The sequence below is a fragment of the Mustelus asterias genome, chromosome 5, assembly GCF_964213995.1.
Source record: "Mustelus asterias chromosome 5, sMusAst1.hap1.1, whole genome shotgun sequence".
Classification (NCBI taxonomy): domain Eukaryota; kingdom Metazoa; phylum Chordata; class Chondrichthyes; order Carcharhiniformes; family Triakidae; genus Mustelus; species Mustelus asterias.
Genome location: NC_135805.1, coordinates 78,756,662 through 78,776,366, shown reverse-complemented (window position 1 = coordinate 78,776,366; position 19,705 = coordinate 78,756,662). Strand labels below are relative to the sequence as shown.

The 19,705-nt window shown below is 43.5% G+C and overlaps 1 protein-coding gene across 1 annotated transcript; it reads left to right on the top strand.

Annotated features, from left to right (window-relative positions):
- Positions 1-16,748: 16,748 nt before the first annotated feature.
- Positions 16,749-17,789, top strand: LOC144494130 (trace amine-associated receptor 4-like). The gene has a single exon (XM_078213725.1). The coding sequence runs from the start codon at positions 16,749-16,751 to the stop codon at positions 17,787-17,789; it is 1,041 nt and encodes a 346-aa protein (XP_078069851.1).
- Positions 17,790-19,705: the final 1,916 nt, after the last annotated feature.

Genomic DNA, 19,705 nt, shown 5'->3' with positions numbered 1-19,705 from the left:
TTCTCACATCAGTCTGCCCCTGTGACGCAGTACTGCCATCTTGCTTCCCTGGCAGGTCACTCAGTCAACCAGCCTGGGCCATCCTCTCGCCCTCTGGAGATCACAGGCCCAAGCTGCTTTGTTGCCTGAGCATCACTGCAGTGAGCCTCAGCGGGTGTATGTGGTCTGTCCACTGGCATAACCAGCCACCTCCTGAGGCGGTACCCTTTGTCCCCAAGGAGCCATCCATGCAGCTACACCTCTCCCTCAAAAACCACTAGGATCTGAAGGTGTCCCAAGGTGCAACTATCATAGACAGTCCCCAGGAAATGGGCACAAACCTGTATGATGCGCATGGTGTGGTCACAGACAATCTGGACATTGAGGGAGTGTTATCCTTTGCGGTTCACAAACGGTGCTCATGCTGCCATGGGGAGCACAGAACCACATGGGTGCTGTCGATGACACCCTGCACCTGGGCATGCCTGCTATGAGAAACAGAGTTAACATAAGAACATAAGAACATAAGAAATAGGAGCAGGAGTAGGCCATCTAGCCCCTCGAGCCTGCCCCGCCATTCAATAAGATCATGGCTGATCTGAAGTGGATCAGTTCCACTTACCCGCCTGATCCCTATAACCCCTAATTCCCTTACCGATCAGGAATCCATCTATCCGTGATTTAAACATATTCAACGAGGGAGCCTCCACCACTTCAGTGGGCAGAGAATTCCAGAGATTCACCACCCTCTGAGAGAAGAAGTTCCTCCTCAACTCTGTCCTAAACTGACCCCCCTTTATTTTGAGGCTGTGCCCTCTAGTTCTAGTTTCCTTTCTAAGTGGAAAGAATCTCTCCATCTCTATCCCATCCAGCCCCTTCATTATCTTATAGGTCTCTATAAGATCCCCCCTCAGCCTTCTAAATTCCAACAAATACAAACCCAATCTGCTCAGTCTCTCCTCATAATCAACACCCCTCATCTCTGGTATCAACCTGGTGAACCTTCTCTGCACTCCCTCCAAGGCCAATATATCCTTCCGCAAATAAGGGGACCAAAACTGCACACAGTATTCCAGCTGCGGCCTCACCAATGCCCTGTACAGATGCAGCAAGACATCTCTGCTTTTATATTCTATCCCCCTGGCGATATAGGCCAACATCCCATTTGCCTGGCTGTGTTGATTCCAGCACAACCCCCCTTCCCCTCCTTGGGGAGGCGATGGCCTAGTGATATTATCATTAGACTATTAATCCAGAAACTCAGCTGTCCACATCTTGAGTCCCCACTGGCAATCTCGCGGACGGCAAGCATGGGCTCAATATTCCGTGTTTCAAGTCCATTATGACTCTTCATGCTGCCAGGTCTGCCAAATTTCCCAGCATATTCTGTTTTGATTTCAGACCTCCAGCATCCACGGTATTTTGGTTTATCTTTGGGATTTGGGCATCAGCCTTGTGCTGATGGAATGCTGAGTAACGGCCTTGGGTTGTTCTGCCAGCCAATGAAAGCTGCTTACTTTTATTCTGAGGTGTCACTCTTCGGAGCTGGGATAATCACCATAGTCGTCGAAGTCCTCGCGGGGTTCGTCCACGTGCGAGTCCAGGACGATGCCATTGCGGTCGACGGAGTCGGAGGAGTATGACCACCAGGGGTCACTGAGTTTGGCGCCCTCACCCATGTGCGATTCATGGGGGCGGCCATGTTGGTCGACGATGACCACGAGCGACCAGCAGGGGTCCTCAGCATCGACTTCAGCTGCCTGCAGTGGCGTTCATGGACCAACGGTGGCGTCGATCATCCTGGACCAGGCTAAGCCTCACAGGCTTGATCGTTCAATGATGGATATCCAGGTAAACAATCATGTGCTTTATTGTCTGTTTGACAGCGGGAGCACTGAGAGCTTTATCCACCCTGGCACTGTGAAGAGGTGTGGACTCCAGATTCAACCTGCCAAACAGACAATGTCTATGGCATCAAGGTCCCGGTCTGTCGCCGTGCTAGGGAGTTGTGTGGTAACCTTGAAAGTACAAGGCACAATTTACGAGCGTTTCAAGCTCCTTGTGTTGCCGTATCTTTGCGCACCAATTCTTCTTGGACTAAACTTCATGGTCCACTTGAGGAGTGTGATCCTACAGTACGGTGGGCCACTCCCTTCGCTGGCAGTGGGAGAACAGCTGCAGTCTCCAAATTGCCCAACACGCCCCGCCTGCAATCTTTCTACGTTAAAGATCACCACACCCTCTTTATTTCAGAATCTGGTACCAGGCTGCAAGCCCATCGCTACTAAAAGTAGGCGTTACAGCACTGAGGATCGGATCTTCATCAGATCTGAGGTTCAGCGACTCCTCAAAGAAGGGATCATACAGCCCAGTGTTAGTCCATGGAGAGCACAGGTTGTGGTGGTCAAGAGCGGGAACAAACCCCGGATGGTCATTGATTACAGTCAGACCATTAACCGATATACGCAGCTGGATGCGTATCCTCTCCCGCGCATATCTGATATGGTCAATCAGATTGCGCAGTACCGGGTGTTCTCCACCATAGACCTATAACTACGATATCATGTATCGTCCAGGGAAACTCAATGAGCCCTCGGATGCCCTCTCGCACGGAACATGCGCTAGTATTCAGGAGGATCGCTTGAACGCCCTCCATAATGATCTGTGCCATCCTGGGGTCACTCGGCTCTACCACTTTGTCAAAGCCCGCAACCTGCCTTACTCGGTGGAGGACGTCAGGTCGGTAACAAGGAGCTGTCGGATTTGCGCGGAATGCAAACCGCACTTTTACCGACCCATTCGCCCAGAGGACCGACAGTACACGGCCTTTGAGGCGGATGGTCGTTTGTATCATTTTCTTAGGGTTCCATTTGGTGTCACCAATGGGGTCTCGGTCTTCCAGCGTGCTATGGACCGAATGGTGGACCAGAACAGGCTGCGGGCTACCTTCCCGTACCTGGATAACGTCACCATCTGCGGCCATGATCAGCAGGACCATGACACAAACCTCCATAACTTCTGACGCACTGCATCTCGCCTGAACTTGACCTACAACAGGGAGAAGTGTGTATTCCGTACGCGCCGGTTAGCCATCCTGGGATACGTGGTGGAAAACGGGGTCATTGGCCCTGATCCAGACCGTATGCGCCCCCTTGCTGAACTACCCTTGCCCGCTAGCGCAAAAGCACTGAGAAGATGCCTAGGCTTCTTCTCCTATTATGCGCAGTGGGTCCCCAACTACGCAGACAAAGCCCGTCCGCTTATTAAGTCCACGACTTTTCCATTCACGCCAGAGGCCCAATTGGCCTTCAAGAAATTGAAAGACGACATCGCGAAAGCCACGATGCACACGGTAGACGAATCCATCCCTTTTCAGGTGGAAAGCGATGCATCTGATTTCGCTCTGGCCGCCACACTTAACCAGGCGGGCAGGCCCGTCGCGTTTTTTTCCCGCACCCTCCAAGGCCCCGAAATTCGGCATTCAGCGGTGGAGAAGGAGGCCCAGGCCATTGTGGAGGCCGTCAGACACTGGCGCCATTACCTGGCGGGAAAGCGGTTCACCCTGATCACGGACCAGCGGTCCGTGGCGTTCATGTTCAACAACACGCAGAGGGGCAAGATCGAGAATGACAAGATCTTGCGGTGGAGAATTGAACTCTCCACCTATAACTACGATATCATGTATCGTCCAGGGAAACTCAATGAGCCCTCGGATGCCCTCTCGCACGGAACATGCGCTAGTATTCAGGAGGATCGCTTGAACGCCCTCCATAATGATCTGTGCCATCCTGGGGTCACTGGGCTCTACCACTTTGTCAAAGCCCGCAACCTGCCTTACTCGGTGGAGGACGTCAGGTCGGTAACAAGGAGCTGTCGGATTTGCGCGGAATGCAAACCGCACTTTTACCGACCTGATCGGGCACATTTGGTCAAGGCCACTCGCCCCTTCAAGAGGCTGAGTGTTGATTTTAAGGGCCCCTTCCCTCAACAGATCGGAATGTGTACTTTCTGAACATAATCGATGAGTACTCCCAGCTCCCGTTTGTTGTCCCCTGCTCGGACACATCAGCTGCCACGGTGATCAAGGCATTCCGTGATCTTTTTACCCTGTTCGGGTACCCCAGCTATATCCATAGCGACAGGGGCTCGTCGTTCATGAGCGATGCCTTGAGGCAATTCCTGCTCTCATACGGGATTGCCTCTAGTAGGACCACGAGTTACAACCCTAGGGGTAATGGACAGGTGGAACGAGAGAATGCTACAGTCTGGAAGGCTGTCCTATTGGCGCTAAAATCCAAAGGTCTTCCAGTCTCCCGTTGGCAGGAGGTCCTCCCTGATGCGCTTCACTCTATTCGCTCCCTCCTGTGTACGGCAACCAATGCTACTCCCCACGAGAGGATGTTCTCATTCCCTCGGAAGTCTTCCTCGGGGATATCTTTACCAGCCTGGTTGACGTACCCAGGACCCGTCCTCCTGCGGCGACATGTAAGGGCCCGCAAGTCCGACCCCTTGGTCGAACAGGTCCACCTCCTCCACGGCAACCCTCAGTATGCCTATGTGGCATATCCTGACGGGCGAGAGGACACGGTCTCGATCCGAGACCGGCACCTGCAGGGGACGTAGCAACTCCTGTCGCTCCCATACCCCCAGTGACGAATCCATTATCCCTTATTTCTTCCCCGGACATAGCGCAGGCAGCATCGGGACCATTGCTTAACAGTTTTACTCCAATGCACAGCTTGCCTGAGCCCCGAAGATGGTCGCCACTGCAGGACGTGTCAGGATCCCCTGCACTACCGTCTCATCAGGGTCAACCGGCCTGTGAGTCCGTGGAAGAACAGCTGGACGCCATTTTGGGGAGAACGCCATCGCAAGTGCCTACTCCGGTGTCACCGCCAGTATTGAGGAGGTCACAACGACGGTGCGGTCCTCCAGACCGTCTGAACTTATAATCTGCTGACATTTTATTCTGTTTTCGTACCCCGCCGGCCTTTGTTCTCAAAGGAGGGGTGAATGTGGTGAACCATCGTTGGTTCCCACTGGATAGTACTGAGCCAGGGCTGGCCAGTACTACAGGAATGTATATAGGTTACTGTGGGATTGTACTAATGTTGCTGTTGGGTTAGGGTGGGATTGTTACACCTGTGTTTGTTACTGTTGTGGCACATTCCAGTCGGGCTCCGCCTCCTGGGAGAGGTATAAGAGTCCCTGCTCGGGGACGGGACCCCTTCAGTCTGGGATAGTGTGTTAAAGTTCTGATAGCTTCATTGTTAGTTAATAAAAGCCTTCTTTTACTGAAGCTGCGAGCCTCGTGTCCAATTGATGTGCATCACCCCCTTCCCCCCATCAATCTCAGGCAGAATAGCAATGGAAACCAAAAGAGAAAATGCTGGAAAATCTCAGCAGATCTGGTAGCATCTGCAAGGAGGGAGAAGAGCTGACATTTCGAGTCCAGATGATCCTTTGTCAAAGCTGTCTGCTTTGACAAAGGGTCATCTGGACTCGAAACATCAGCTCTTCTCCCTCCTTGCAGATGCTGTCAGACCTGCTGAGACTTTCCAGCATTTTCTCTTTTGGTTTCAGATTCCAGCATCCGCAGTAATTTGCTTTTATTACAGAGTAGCACAGATCCCCCTTCCCCCCAACTGATCACAGGCAGAGTGGCAGCAGAACCCCCCTCCCCCCCACTGATCACAGGCAGAGAGCCATCGGACCCACCTTCCCCCCCGCCCCCCCCCCCCCCACCCCCCACCGATCTCAAGCAGAGAGCCGTCGGACGCTCAGCACTTACTTCCTCACTAACCCTCACTGATGGAGCGCCCGAATGGGATTTATATGGAACATGTCTGTTTCATGCCAATTCCGGATGGGCGAACGTGGTGGTAAAGGGGGAAGTGCTGGTAAAGTTGGGCATGCAGCCCATTAAGTCAATTTAAATGCATGCAAATGCATTTAACTGGCCGTTGTGCCTGTTTTGGGCACGGTCCCGATCGCGTCCATTTTCAGGCCTTGGTAAAGGGGGAACCGGCACAGAGGCGGGCGAGGATCACGCTACTCGCCTCACACCCGACTTTACCAAGTTTTCACGCCCAAAAATGGGCGCAACGCGATGGTAAAATCTGGCCCATGGTCTCCTCAAGAAAGACAAACAAGATCCATGCTGACAAGATAAGGCATTGCACCCCATCTTGGGCTTGACCCAATGCTTGATCTCAGCCAAAAGGCCGAGAAGCAATAGTGTCCTAATATTCTATCGATGGAAAAGAAACGTTGGGTACCTGCTTGTGTTTGTGGAAACTTCACACCACTTCACAGATCACTTCAACATAAACTGTACAGGTAAACAAAACATTAAATAACATGCTTCACTTGCCGCCTGACGCTAATAGGTTGTAAATTACTTATTACTTGAACAATCCACTCTGAGCAGGGCTCCAAAATAACTATGTAAACACCATCGCCCAATGAATGTATTGTGATATTTATAGCAAAGTGCTATGCAAACATAGAGCTCTTATCAACACTTGGCCCTCGTTTCTCATTTAGATTTGTATTCAAATTCTCATGGGCATCCTAGTTATAAACAAATGGGTCGTCAGAATAATGGCAAAATGTGTTATATCAGTAAACAGCTCTGTTGGGATTCAAAACCCTCAAGGTTTCAAAGAGTTCTGCAAACTGAAGGTTGCCTTTGAACCAATGTGAGGAGTTTCTGCTCATTATCTTCATCAGAGATATTGTAAATGTGTTTGGCTTAGTCTGCTAATATATATTTTTGACATTTTTAAATTTAAGAGTTATAGCATTTTAATAGGGAGCCTGCAAATAAGACTAACATAAATATTAGCATGCTCCTGCTACTGTCACCAGATCATGACATAGGTCACAGTGAGAATAATCAATCATTGCACCACAAGGCTGCAAACAAATTTAATGCATTTTTTATGAAATAGTTGAAAAACAATCACGCTAAAAGAGGGTGGAGTGCAATATAAATAATTTTAATTTAATCCTAAATATGGTTGATGAATGCATTCTCTGTTCACAGTGAGTGTCATTAGATATCTAAAAGTTACTTTTTCTAAGTAAAATGTCTAGATGAATTTTCAGTGACCCTAATCTGTCTTTCACTGAAGTGATACATGCAGAGAGTAGGTTTTTTCATCTGCAATAAGAACTTGGATGCACTGCCAGAACTCTCCAATTGTGTAAATCTTGACACTTGACCTACAGCTCAACTGTAACTAGCATACCACTATCATCAATGTTTATGCCCCAATCTTTGACTCCAATAAACATGTAAAGGAAAGGTTTTAAAGGACAGTGATGAATCAGTTGGGCACTTATAATAATCATGTCACTATTACTGAGAGTCACTATTATAATTCCATATTTATTCATTGAATTTAACTTCCACCAGCTGCCATAGTGGAATTTAAACCTATGCCCCCATATCATTAGCCTGGGTCCCTGGATTACTGCAAGTCCAATGATAATACCACTATGCCCGTTAGGCCATCCCCCTCCCTTTACAAATTGAGACTTGCCTATGCGAACTCATGTACAACTCTGCATAAAAAGCAGCTTCTCTCAGGTCACTTGTAATTTCTTCATTCTGTTCAAGCTTCACAAATGAGGCATGCATCTGAGAGTCCAGCATGTCTCCTTCATATTTCAGTATTCCTACTGTCAGCTTGTCAAGAGCAGAATCTTTGCAGTTTTTCATCTGCTTGACAGCAGTTATTGCTTCATCAGGTGTTGGATCATTGTCTAGCTAGCTCACTTGTGGGAGGTTTTCCAGCAGGTATATATCCACCATGAAGTCCTGAATGAGTAGCTCTACAAAATGCTCTATGTAGAGGATGTTCATACTGCCCATGCCTTTGAGAGTACCTTCCCATCTTTGGACCTTATCAGTGTTGGTCCATGTTTTGATTGTCCATAGATCTCTTTGATTGCCTTCAACAAGGGCTCGTGTCTCATGTAGGTCAGCAAGGAATTGAATTTTCTCAGTCTTCTTGATTCTTTGTTCTGCAAATCACTGGCTCCTCTTTAAACTAGTTTGGCTTCTGGTGGCGGAGTTTCTCTTCTGTGCAGTTTGGATCTTGTTGACAGGCCTCCCAACTAGTCAAGGCATAGAGCCCCAAAACTGGTGGAGAATGACTTACTACCCAGTTTCTGCCATCACAGTGGCTGCTGCAATCTTCCCATTCATCCTCGTTCACCCTCTGCCACCGTGCACCCCACCAGCCCCAAGGACAGAGTGTCCACCTAAGGCAGGTGTCAGAACCTTTCATTGTGCAAATCAACATCATGTGAGGTATCCTTGAGGTCTCTGCCATCAGGGGGGGTGTGGTGGGGAAAGCTCAGTGTTTAGGCTGATGGAGAGGTGGTTCTTGGTGAGTGGGCCAAGGAATTCAGAATAAATGGGACTAATCTTACAATTAGAGCTCAGTTATTTAAGAGTAGAATCAGGAAGCACTTTTGTGCAAAGCACGGTGGAAATCTAGAAATATGTCCTCACAAAAGAGTGTTGATGTTGGCTCAAATGAAATTTTCAAGATTGAGTATGGCATATTTTTGTTCAGTAGCATGGAACCAATGGTAAGTGGGGTAAGATAAAATCAGCCGTGATCTAATTATGTTGTGGAATTGCAATGTAACAACAGTGACCTCACTTTAAAATTACCAAATTAGAAATAAAATGCTTTGGTGTCCTGACATTGTGAAATACACCATTTGAATGTGAGTTCTTTCTTCATTATGGTGATTAAGTAAGTTAAGATGTTTGGCAACATTGGACTTCTGCTTGGTTCAGCTGTCGAAGCTTATTGCAGGCATAAAATGCTGCTTTGTAGAGATGTCTTGCATTCATCCAGGCACAATGACCAATTACTGGCACAACGGTGTTTAAAAAGACTTAAATTCATTTTTTTTAACCAGGTCAGATTGTCACTCCCTTAGAATTGAGCTCTGTAATCTAATGATGTTGCCCCATGATTACTTTCCCTTCAACAGGATAAACAATAGGAACATAGTTTAATAAGTTTATTGATCAAAGTTACTTCTGAATTCAGTTGCTTTAAGAATCAAAAATAACATTGATATAAAGTAATGTAACACTGAACTGTTCAATTGCAGCATTATAAAAAGCTCACATCCGTCACATTTTTCTTAGGAAATCTAGAAAATATGAGTGCTGTTTTCAGATTAATTGCATTATATGTCACATTTTGCTGTCAGAACTTTGTCTTTAAGCATGTTTGCATGTATCAAATAGATAAAAGTAGATTCTAGTTAATTTTTATATGGCAGAATTATCAATGAGGAATGCAGGGACATTGTGAACCACTAGAGGGAAGTTCAACTAGTAATGTATAATACATCCAAAATATAAGCAATATTTTGTAATTATTCATATTTATCATTTTTTAGTAAAAAACGTTTGTGGATTCTTTTAACCTATAGCAAGAACTTCTATTGATGTAAATGGAAAAACACTCCACAGTTTAATGATGAGGATACTCATAGTAAATGGTAACAATTTTAACATGTTCATTACAGGTTTATTGAGTACTGAGCAAAAGTTGATTACATGGAAATGAAGGTATAGCCTTGAAATTATGATTCATGAAGGTTACTGTATTAACACTTAATATGTTTGTATGCTGGAATTCCTCCATCTGCCACTTTAATGGAGATATTCAGCAGTTTGCTTTGATTTCCTGTTGGGTTCCTTCCAATTGTCTGTTGCACTTTAACGGAAGTTTCAGAGAAAGGTTGTCTATTAGTTTATTCAGGGTTCCGACAGATGTCCTGGTTGAAGATGCAGCAGGCTATAGGGAGGACATTTGCAGAAATTCAAACTCTTTAGCTAACACCCTCCCTCACCAACCCTCCTACCCCATTAATCCAGAAAGGGTCAATGGATGACATTGCACACAAAGTGTTTTTTATAACTTTCATGCAGTTTTATTGCCACTTTAAACTAGCTAAATCATCATGATGGTGGTGAAAATCCTGGAAATGGCTAGAAATCCTAAGTCCTGGAACACAGCATGTTCTATTTTCATGTAGGATAGGGTGGAGTTGAGCCAGAGTTCATGCATGCATGGTTGACTGAGGCAGCTGGCCATTTAAATCACCAATAGTCCCCAGTGAAGTGAGATTTTGTTAGGCTAGGAATGTGAAACCCAGAGTGTGCAGATTAGTCCAGGTGAAAGGAGGTCTGAACTTGGTGAATTCAGTTGGAGAGACAGGGTATCCCTTTGGAGAGGTAAGGTACCCTTTTGGATATGGCCCCAAGGCACTTTTGGGAGCTGTAAGATACATTTTGGGAGGGGTTAGAACACCCTTTGGGATTGTTAAGAGTAAACATCATAGAAATCATAGAATCCCTACAGTGCAGAAGGAGGCCAATCAGCCCATCAAGTCTGCACCGACCACAATCCCACCAAGGCCCTATCCCCATAACCCCACATATTTCCCCTGCTAATCCCCCTGATACCAGGGTCAATTTAGCATGGCCAATCCACCTAACCTGCACGTCTTTGGACTGTAGGAGGAAACTGGAGCACCCGGAGGAAACCCACGCAGACATGGGGAGAATGTGCAAACTCCACACAGACAGTGACTTGAGGCTGGAATTGAACCCGGATCCCTGGCGCTGTGAGGCAGCAGTACTAACCACTGTGCTACCGTGCCGCCCTAAACATGACTGTGCGTACAAAGTGCATAAACTCACTGGAACTGTCAAGCTGTCAAAGAACTGTCAAAGTAGTCAAAGCAGCCAAGGAATTTTAACACTGTCAAGAAACTGTCAAAGGACAGTAGGTGAGTTGACATGAGCAAAGTAAGGTCAAATGGGGCATAGATTGGCATGAGTTGGCACTGTGTTGGCATAGGGCTATAAAGGGCTATGGGGATGTTGGGGCATTGGGGTTAAGGAAGGCCCTGGGAGGTGGATAGAGGGGCATGCATTGGCAGAAGAGGTATGAAGGGCCATGGAGTGTGGCTGGGGGCATGAGGTGGCAGAGGTTGGCATGGGTGTGGCATGGGAAGTGTGTGGGGACTGAGGGGCGATGGGAGCTGGAGAGCTGTTTTTTAAAAATGTAATTCAACTCAGTGCAGGAGCGCAATGGCAGACCTTCCCCCCAGCCCCACCTCCGCATCCAGCAGTCTCCTCACTCATGGTGGTGGAGGTCCAAATTCCAATCCAGCTTGCCCACCTCCCAGGAATTCTCTGATCTCTCCGTACCCGACCTGGGAACAAATATCTGCGCCTTTGTCTTTGGAATGGATTTTTAAAATTAGAACCTCTGTTTAAGTTTTCTACAGATAAAATGCTCCCAAGCATGTTAAATGTTTTCACACCACTAGTAATCTTCAAACGGAGAAATTTAAACGCTGTATTATTGAATTACATTTCAATATGTATTTCTGGCAGAGAGCACTTGCTCGCCAACAGTGTGCATCAGACACCCTCCCAGCCATTCCATTTAAATGTCAGAAAATCAGACAGAGTCAATCAGTCATTTTAATTAGTTGGAATATAACCCAGAATTTTAAACAGAGCTTGCTGTTGGGAAAGGATCCCCACTGGGAGTATCCTACATGCATTCAACTTAAATGCAACATTTCCTGGAAAACAGACCAAATTACGAATAACTATATAATAATATTCATAGAATCCTTACAGTGCAGAAGGAGGCCATTTGGCCCATGGAGTTTGCACCAACTCTCAGAAGAGCATCTTACCCAGGCCACATTCCCTTAACCCCATGCACTTACCCCACCAATCCCCCTAACCTACACATGACAGGACGTGGAAATGCCAGCGTTGGACTGGGATAGGTGCAGTAAGAAGTCTCACAACACCAGGTTAAAGTCCAACAGGTTTATTTGGTAGCACAAGCTTTCGGAGCGTCACCCCTTCATCAGGCAAATTATTCCAATGCATTGCCAGTAGGCAGATTTATCCATTTGTCTATGCACATAGACTTATAAACATAAACTTATAAACATAATTATAAATATTTATTATGCTATTTATGAGTTATGTTGGGAAATAGAAACGTCTGTAATATAGATCATAAAAAATCTCCTTCACAATAAAAGGCATAGTTACATTTATAAAATCAATACTTAGAAAGACGGCACAGTGAGCATGAACATGGTGACAATATCACTTCCACACTGACTTACGGATCCTGTTAATGTTTCAGTGCAAGTACTTCCTTCTAATACACATTACGCGCATACAATATTGTGCCTTAAATGATCAACGTAGCATTGTTTTCTTTCAAAATATATGTGGTAAAAATCAAATGATCAAACTCCAGAATTATAGGCTCCTAGAGATTAATGCATAGCCAGAATTCACGCACTGCATAATTGTAAAAATGATGAATTATGAGTCAAATATTCTAATTCATTCTACTCTTGATTGATGTAACCAAGTTTAGAAGTCAAGGGAAATGGCACAACAGTTCACGTGTAACTACTATAATTAGTATTGGTATCCGTAACAAAAGCAGGCAGAAAAAATCTCTTGAATATTAAGGACTCATTAGCAGGATAAATATGGGAGTAATTTACAGCAAAATGCTTCATTGGCCACAGCTTTCATATGTAAATATGCAATACACCTCCCAGCACTAATACCTTTAAAATTGACTGTGAGAGCTTCAGACTGCAAGAACTCTTTAACTCAATTGTTTGCAGATTATTGTTTTAATGAGGAGAATTAAGTTGTGTTTTATCTGTTGCTATTTGCAAATCAGCACAGTATCATAGGCAACCACAAATCTGGGAGGAATGCTGACAACAAGCAACAAGGGAAACTATTGCTGTCCAGAGAGGAGCTTCTTCAGGGAAGACTTTGGCTTGTGGTAAAAATGTAATGCAGATTTATTGCAGTAATTTCTAGTTAAAGTTAAAGTTTATTTATTAATCACAAGTAAGGCTTACATTAACACTGCAATGAAGTTACTGTGAAATTCCCCTAGTGAAAGAAGAGTTGTGTCTTGAGTTCTTAAGGCACAGCATTTTTTAAATATAATGGAACAAGAGGTCAGAGTCTAGGGTGAGAGGTCATAGTCTTAGGATAAGAGGTGGCAAACTTAAAACACAGTTGAGGAGAAACTACTTCTCCCAAAGGGTTGGTGAATCTGTGGAATTAGCTACCCCAAAGTGCGGTGGATGCTGGGACAGTAAGTAAATTTGAGGAGTTAGATAGATTTCTAATTGGTAATGGGTTGAAGGGTTATGGGGAGAAGGCAGGAAAATGGGGATGAGGATCATATCAGCCATGATCGAATGGCGGAGCAGACCCAATGGGCCGAATGGCCTAATTATGCTCCGATATCTTATGAACTTATGAATGTCAAGTATATATTTTTGATTTTGGGAACAGTGTGTTCAAAGTCTGTGTAGCTAAGTCAAGATGTGGAGATGCCGGCGTTGGACTGGGGTAAGCACAGTAAGAAGTCTCACAACACCAGGTTAAAGTCCAACAGGTTTATTTGGTAGCAAACACCATAAGCTTTCGGAGCTTGATGCTCCTTCGTCAGATGGAGTGGTCTCTGTTCTCCAACAGTGCACAGACACAGAAATCAAGTTACAGAATACTAATTAGAATGCAAATCTCTACAGCCAGCCAGGTCTTAAAAGGTACAGATAATGTGGTTGGAGGGAACATTAAACACAGGTTAAAGAGATGTGTATTGTCTCCAGACAGAACAGCTGGTGAGATTATGCAAGACCAGGGGCGAGCTGTGGGGGTTACTGATAATGTGACATAAATCCAACATCCCGGTTTAGGCCGTCCTCATGTGTGCGGAACTTGGCTATCAGTTTCTGCTCAGCGACTCTGCGCTGTCGTGTGTCGTGAAGGCCGCCTTGGAGAACGCACCATGCATTGTCATCAAGTGTCTGAGTTTCCTCAGTACTAGCATGTACAAGTATGTACTTACACCATTATAGGTTTGTAGTGTGCCTTAGGTAGCCTTTTGAGTATAACAGTGCTAGCCAGGCTGAGCAATTCCATTTAGGATTATGCCCTGACCAACATCTACTTGTATGACAGCTTTGGTGTAACAATAGGAACCTATGTGGTCTGAATTAGGTGCCTATCATGTCTATCATGTACTGTGATCTGTACATTTCCAATCTTTGAGAAACGCTTGACAAGAAAAAGCAAGGATGTGGAGATGCCGGCGTTGGACTGGGGTAAACACAGTAAGAAGTTTAACAACACCAGGTTAAAGTCCAACAGGTTTATTTGGTAGCAAAAGCCACACAAGCTTTCGGAGCTCTAAGCCCCTTCTTCAGGTGAGTGGGAATTCTGTTCACAAACAGAGCTTATAAAGACACAGACTCAATTTACATGAATAATGGTTGGAATGCGAATACTTACAACTAATCAAGTCTTTAAGAAACGAAACAATGTGAGTGGAGAGAGCATCAAGACAGGCTAAAAAGATGTGTATTGTCTCCAGACAAGACAGCCAGTGAAACTCTGCAGGTCCACGCAACTGTGGGAGAAAAGATGTGTATTGTCTCCAGACAAGACAGCCAGTGAAACTCTGCAGGTCCACGCAACTGTGGGAGTTGAAAAAGAAAAAGCAGGCACAAATCATTAAGCAGCTTTGTTTCACAGATTGCAGGTGAATTGAGCCCCTTTTTGCTCAGTGAAAATTGAGCAGTGGGACAGTTAGAATATTAGCTGATAGTTTAATTGCCCGATGATGCACCGCACACTTCTTGTGGTCTTCAGCTTTAATTTGCTCTTCCAAGCAGTGGGAAGCACACTGGCTGGAAACCAGCAAGGTACTTTTTTCTAAAATAAACAGATATATCGTCAGGGCCCGACTACTATTTTAATCAGTTGCCCAAAATGGGATGGGTTTCAGGTCAGGTGAAGTGAACAGGAAGAATGGTTACGACCACAAGAAGCCCAAAAAGTTTTTTTTAAACTTCTGTTTATTTGCTTGTGAAATTAGTTATCCGCTCAGGACAGAAGCTACCCAACAAATATGAAAATCAGATAGCTGATCCCTTCCCTCTGATAATTTACCACCCAAACAGTAAATGTAAAAAATTGCCCTCATGTGTATTTTCAATCAAATGGATTCCTGATTTCTCCCCATCTTCATTTGTAGGCCATCCTGCAATTACTCTTGCACTTTCTGAGCAAGTTGTTTCTTTGAAAAACAAAGCCACTGAGCATAACTCACTTCCACAATACTTTCATAAACGATTCACTAGAACTAGGGGCCATAGCCTCAAAATAAGGGGCAGCAGATTGAGGACTGAATTGAGGAGGAACTTCTTCACCCAAAGGGTTGTGAATCTGTGGAACTCCCTGCCCAGTGAAGCAATTGAGACTACCGTGTTAAATGTTTTTAAAGCAAAGATAGATAGATTTTTGAAGAGTAAAGGAATTAAGGGCATGGTGAGTGGGCGGGTATGAGTCCACAAAAAGATCAGCTATGATCTTATTGAATGGCAGAGCAGGCTCGAGGGGCCAGAGGGCCTACTCCTGCGCCTAATTCTTATGTTCTTACAATTCTGCTATAATATTATTTTTGGCATAATTTGTTTTCAAAATATTGCCCTAATGGTGATTTATCTCATACCAACTAAACAATGAATTGGTATTCCTAAGTTGGGCAGTAGAAAAACAGATACATTTGCTATTTCCAAATATTATTTAATTCATTGAGGTAAAAAGTTGAGTCCAATTCCAGGCACTAGGCTTTAGGAAAGACATGAAGGCTTTGGAAAGGTACAAAAATCCACAGATGCTGTCAGACCTGCTGAGATTTTCCAACATTTTCTGTTCATTTTTCAGATTCCAACATCCACAGTATTTTACCTTTATAGATTATAGTTATGTGGATAGATTAGAGAAACTGAGATTGCTATCCTGCTAGCTCAGAAGGCTCAGAAATGATTCGATAAGGTTTAGATAGAGTAATTGATTCCAAAGGGTGAAGGATCAATAACCAAAGGATGCAAATTTAAGGCAATTGGCAAAGGAGCAAAAGCAACATTGGGAAAAAGGTTTACTCGATTTGTGGTTAGGATTTCAAATTCACTGCCCGATAAATTGGTACAGATTCAGTATTAGCATTCAAAAAGGAATTGGATGTATACTCGAAGGAGAAAATATTGCATGGATTGCAACTAGCTAGTTTGTTCTTTGAAAGAGACAGTACTGACTCCTGTGTTGTAATTTGTAAGATTTTATTGACCTGTACTGAAAGTGTGGGGTAAAGAATTGGCCCACAGACAGAATGTTGGCTGTGATGTCCTTTACTCAGATAACATCTGGATGCTTATCATTTCAGCTTAGTTTTAAGATGGCCAGTTTTTAAGGCATAAGTTAAAAATATCAGAACCCAACACAAGTTAGCATGTGCGTGTATTTGGAGAAGGAAGAAACTTGCACTGTCATGTAATTTTATTCAAAAATAGATTTTGGGCAGTTCCAATAACACAAAGTTCCATACATCTGATCTCATAGGAAATCATTTAAACGGCCAATATAATGTACAAAATACCGATAGAATTTAGAGCAATTACGAATATTAAAGTTTTAAATATTTCAACGTCAAAGTATATTTTTCTAACTGAATCAATTTCTGAAAACATCTGTACTAAACAGCAAAACTTTTTTTCTCTAGGACCTCCAGAAAACAGCACTAAGAATCTGCCAAAGATAAATTAATAGAAGTGTTTCATACATTTTTTCAGAAACTAAAGCGATGACAAATTCAACTTCTGGTGCGATTCTGGAAAACCTGCAATACTGCTTTGAATATGTTAACGAATCCTGCCCCAAAGCTGTCAGGTCAACGGGAACTCAGGCGACGCTGTACGTTTTTTTGATGATGTCAATACTTGTCACAGTCTTTGGAAACTCAATAGTGATCATTTCAATCTCATACTTCAGGCAGCTCCAGACACCAACAAACTACCTTGTACTTTCCTTGGCTATTGCAGATTTTCTCGTGGGCTTCCTTGTCATGCCGTACAGCATGGTGAGATCCATTGAAACATGCTGGTATTTTGGGAGTACATTTTGCAAAATTCACTCAAGCTTAGATATGATGATGAGTACGACATCTATTTTTCATTTGTGCTTTATTGCAATTGACCGCTGTTGTGCTGTGTGTGACCCTTTACTCTACCTGACAAAAATCACTCCTCCTGTAATTACCATTTTTGTCACAGTTAGCTGGGTGATTCCTGCCCTATTTGCATTTGGTGTAGTCTTCTCTGAGATTAATCTGGTGGGCATTGAGGATTTAATTGCTTCCAGTTCTTGTGTAGGTAGTTGTGTTCTTCTCTTTAATAAACTGTGGGGAGTATTGGCTCCAACAATTTCATTTTTTATTCCAGGTGCTATAATGCTGAGTATTTATATCAAAATATTTTTTGTGGCAAGTAAACATGCTAGAGTAATTGGGAATACAAACAAGGAAACTAGTTCTACAGAAGAAAATAAAAGCAGAATCTCAAGAAGTAAAGAAAACAAGGCTGCAAAAACATTAGGGATAGTCATGGGTATCTTTTTGACTTGTTGGATTCCTTTCTTTATCACTACTGTTATCGATCCAATTATAAATTTTTCCACTTTACCAATTATCTTTGACACATTTGTATGGTTTGGGTATTTTAATTCTGCTTTCAACCCAATGCTTTATGCTTTCTTTTACCCCTGGTTTCGTAAATCACTAAAACTTATCCTGACCTGGAAAATATTGAACTCCGATTCTTCAACAATTAATTTATTTTCGGAATAGTTACTATCAGTACCTTGTACCAAAAACCAATGAATTTGACCCAGAACACTTGATTTGGAAGACAGGGAAATATGCTTTGTACAATCTGCTATTCAATCTAATCACACTGTTAATGTTAAGTCTTTGCACTGGTGGGAACATTTCTGATGTTTGGAGATTTATAAATAATTATTTGACTGTTTGATAATCTTCTTACATCCTTCTTTGTCTACATAAACTATCTTTCTGTTGCTCAGCGTGAAACTTTGGATCCATTCCTTATAGTTAGTGAAAGAAACTGTTATTTCTCTAGACTGACCTGATGGTTTATTACACATATAGATAATTACACTGTGCCCCTTTTTATAACTCCCCCTGCATTTACAAATGCAGTCAATATTAAAGTGAAAATATGAGGAAAACACATTGTCAAAATTGAAGTTAATGACAAGTGAATATAAGCTTCATTTCTCCAGACTTTTGATCATTTAATTGTTAAGATTTTATGTTATTTAGAAACTGACCATAGACCCAAACCCAGTGATCAAGGAGACATGTAGATTAGAACTTAAAACAAGTAAGGTTTATTCACCCACAGCAGTTATGCATTTAAGTGCAGTTACAAATAAAACAGTAACACCAATTTAGGCCTTCACTCTCGGCTCTGTCCTCTCCAAACTTCTCTGTTCAAATTGTTATTGATTAAAGGCAATTACCATCAATGGTTTCTTAAAGCTGTACCACCTTGTCTTAGTCCATCTGACCAATTATATAACTTCTTAAAGTTATACCCCTATCATAGATGCAGACTCACATATGATATGGCTCACATATCATCCCTTTTACTGTTACATTTTCCTCTCACTCATGAAAAGCCAGGGACTCAAACAGTTTCTGTGGTAAAGCACAATATGAGACAGGACATCCACATTCTCTGCACCAGTCTGGCTCTACACTCAGATGTAAATGCTTGCACTACAAGGAACAAAAACCAACATTTGACCTGAGAACTCATTTCCTTATTTGCCCACATCCAATTGCCTGGAAGGTTTAGTGTCTCCAATGCCCATTTGATCACTAAACACTCCTTCTGGACAGTAACATAATGGTGTTTTCAAAGTAGCAGGTATGTTATGGGATGCCTGGTATAATATTGTGATAACCTGGGAAATTACTGTATAAAGCTCGACAGCTCTGAAAGCTGAGCAAAAGGTATCTTAGTAGTCCAGAATTGAAGGGACTATCAGACCATATTTTGCTCTGATTTTGATTTGATCTGCAGAAGGACTGCCCTGATGGCAAATTCTGGAATAAATCAGCAATGAAATTTAAAAAGATCCAGGGAAGTTCTTATTTGTTTCTTTTTAATGGACCTGACCCAATTTCCTCATTGCCTTGGCTTTGTCGAGTTGGGTTTAACCTCTCTGCACAGCTACATTCCCCAGGTAATACACCTCTGACAAACTCAGATGGCACTTCCCTAGGATGGCAGTGAAACCTGCTTTTCTTTGTCTATAAGTTTTGCTGATGGGACTGTGGGTTGTCACTGTAAGTTACACAGTTAACTAGGTATGCAGCAATGACCTGAACATGAGGCTTCAAAGTACAATCCATTTACAATCCATTTACCACTGAAAGGTGGGAGGAACCTTGTGCAGCCCAAAGACAAAACTCGACATAGGTATAGATCTCCAGGGATTATAAAGACCATTCCTTCTATGGCGGAATTTGTCAACAGTTTCCTTCAATACAGTTCTATAAGGCCCAGAGGAACAAATAATTTTCCAGATATCAATTGCTTGTTCACATTAAGTGCAATGCAGACTAGATGGGCCAAATGGCCTCTTTCTGCACTGTAGTGTTTCTATGATTCTATGAAGGTAAGTATCAAACTTGGATGTGTCATTTAATTTTCTAAAATCATTACAGGATCTCCA

What these genes read in the sequence shown, in the direction of transcription:
- LOC144494130 (XM_078213725.1), top strand. Translation starts at nt 16,749, where the DNA reads ATGACAAATTCAACTTCTGGTGCGATTCTGGAAAACCTGCAATACTGC.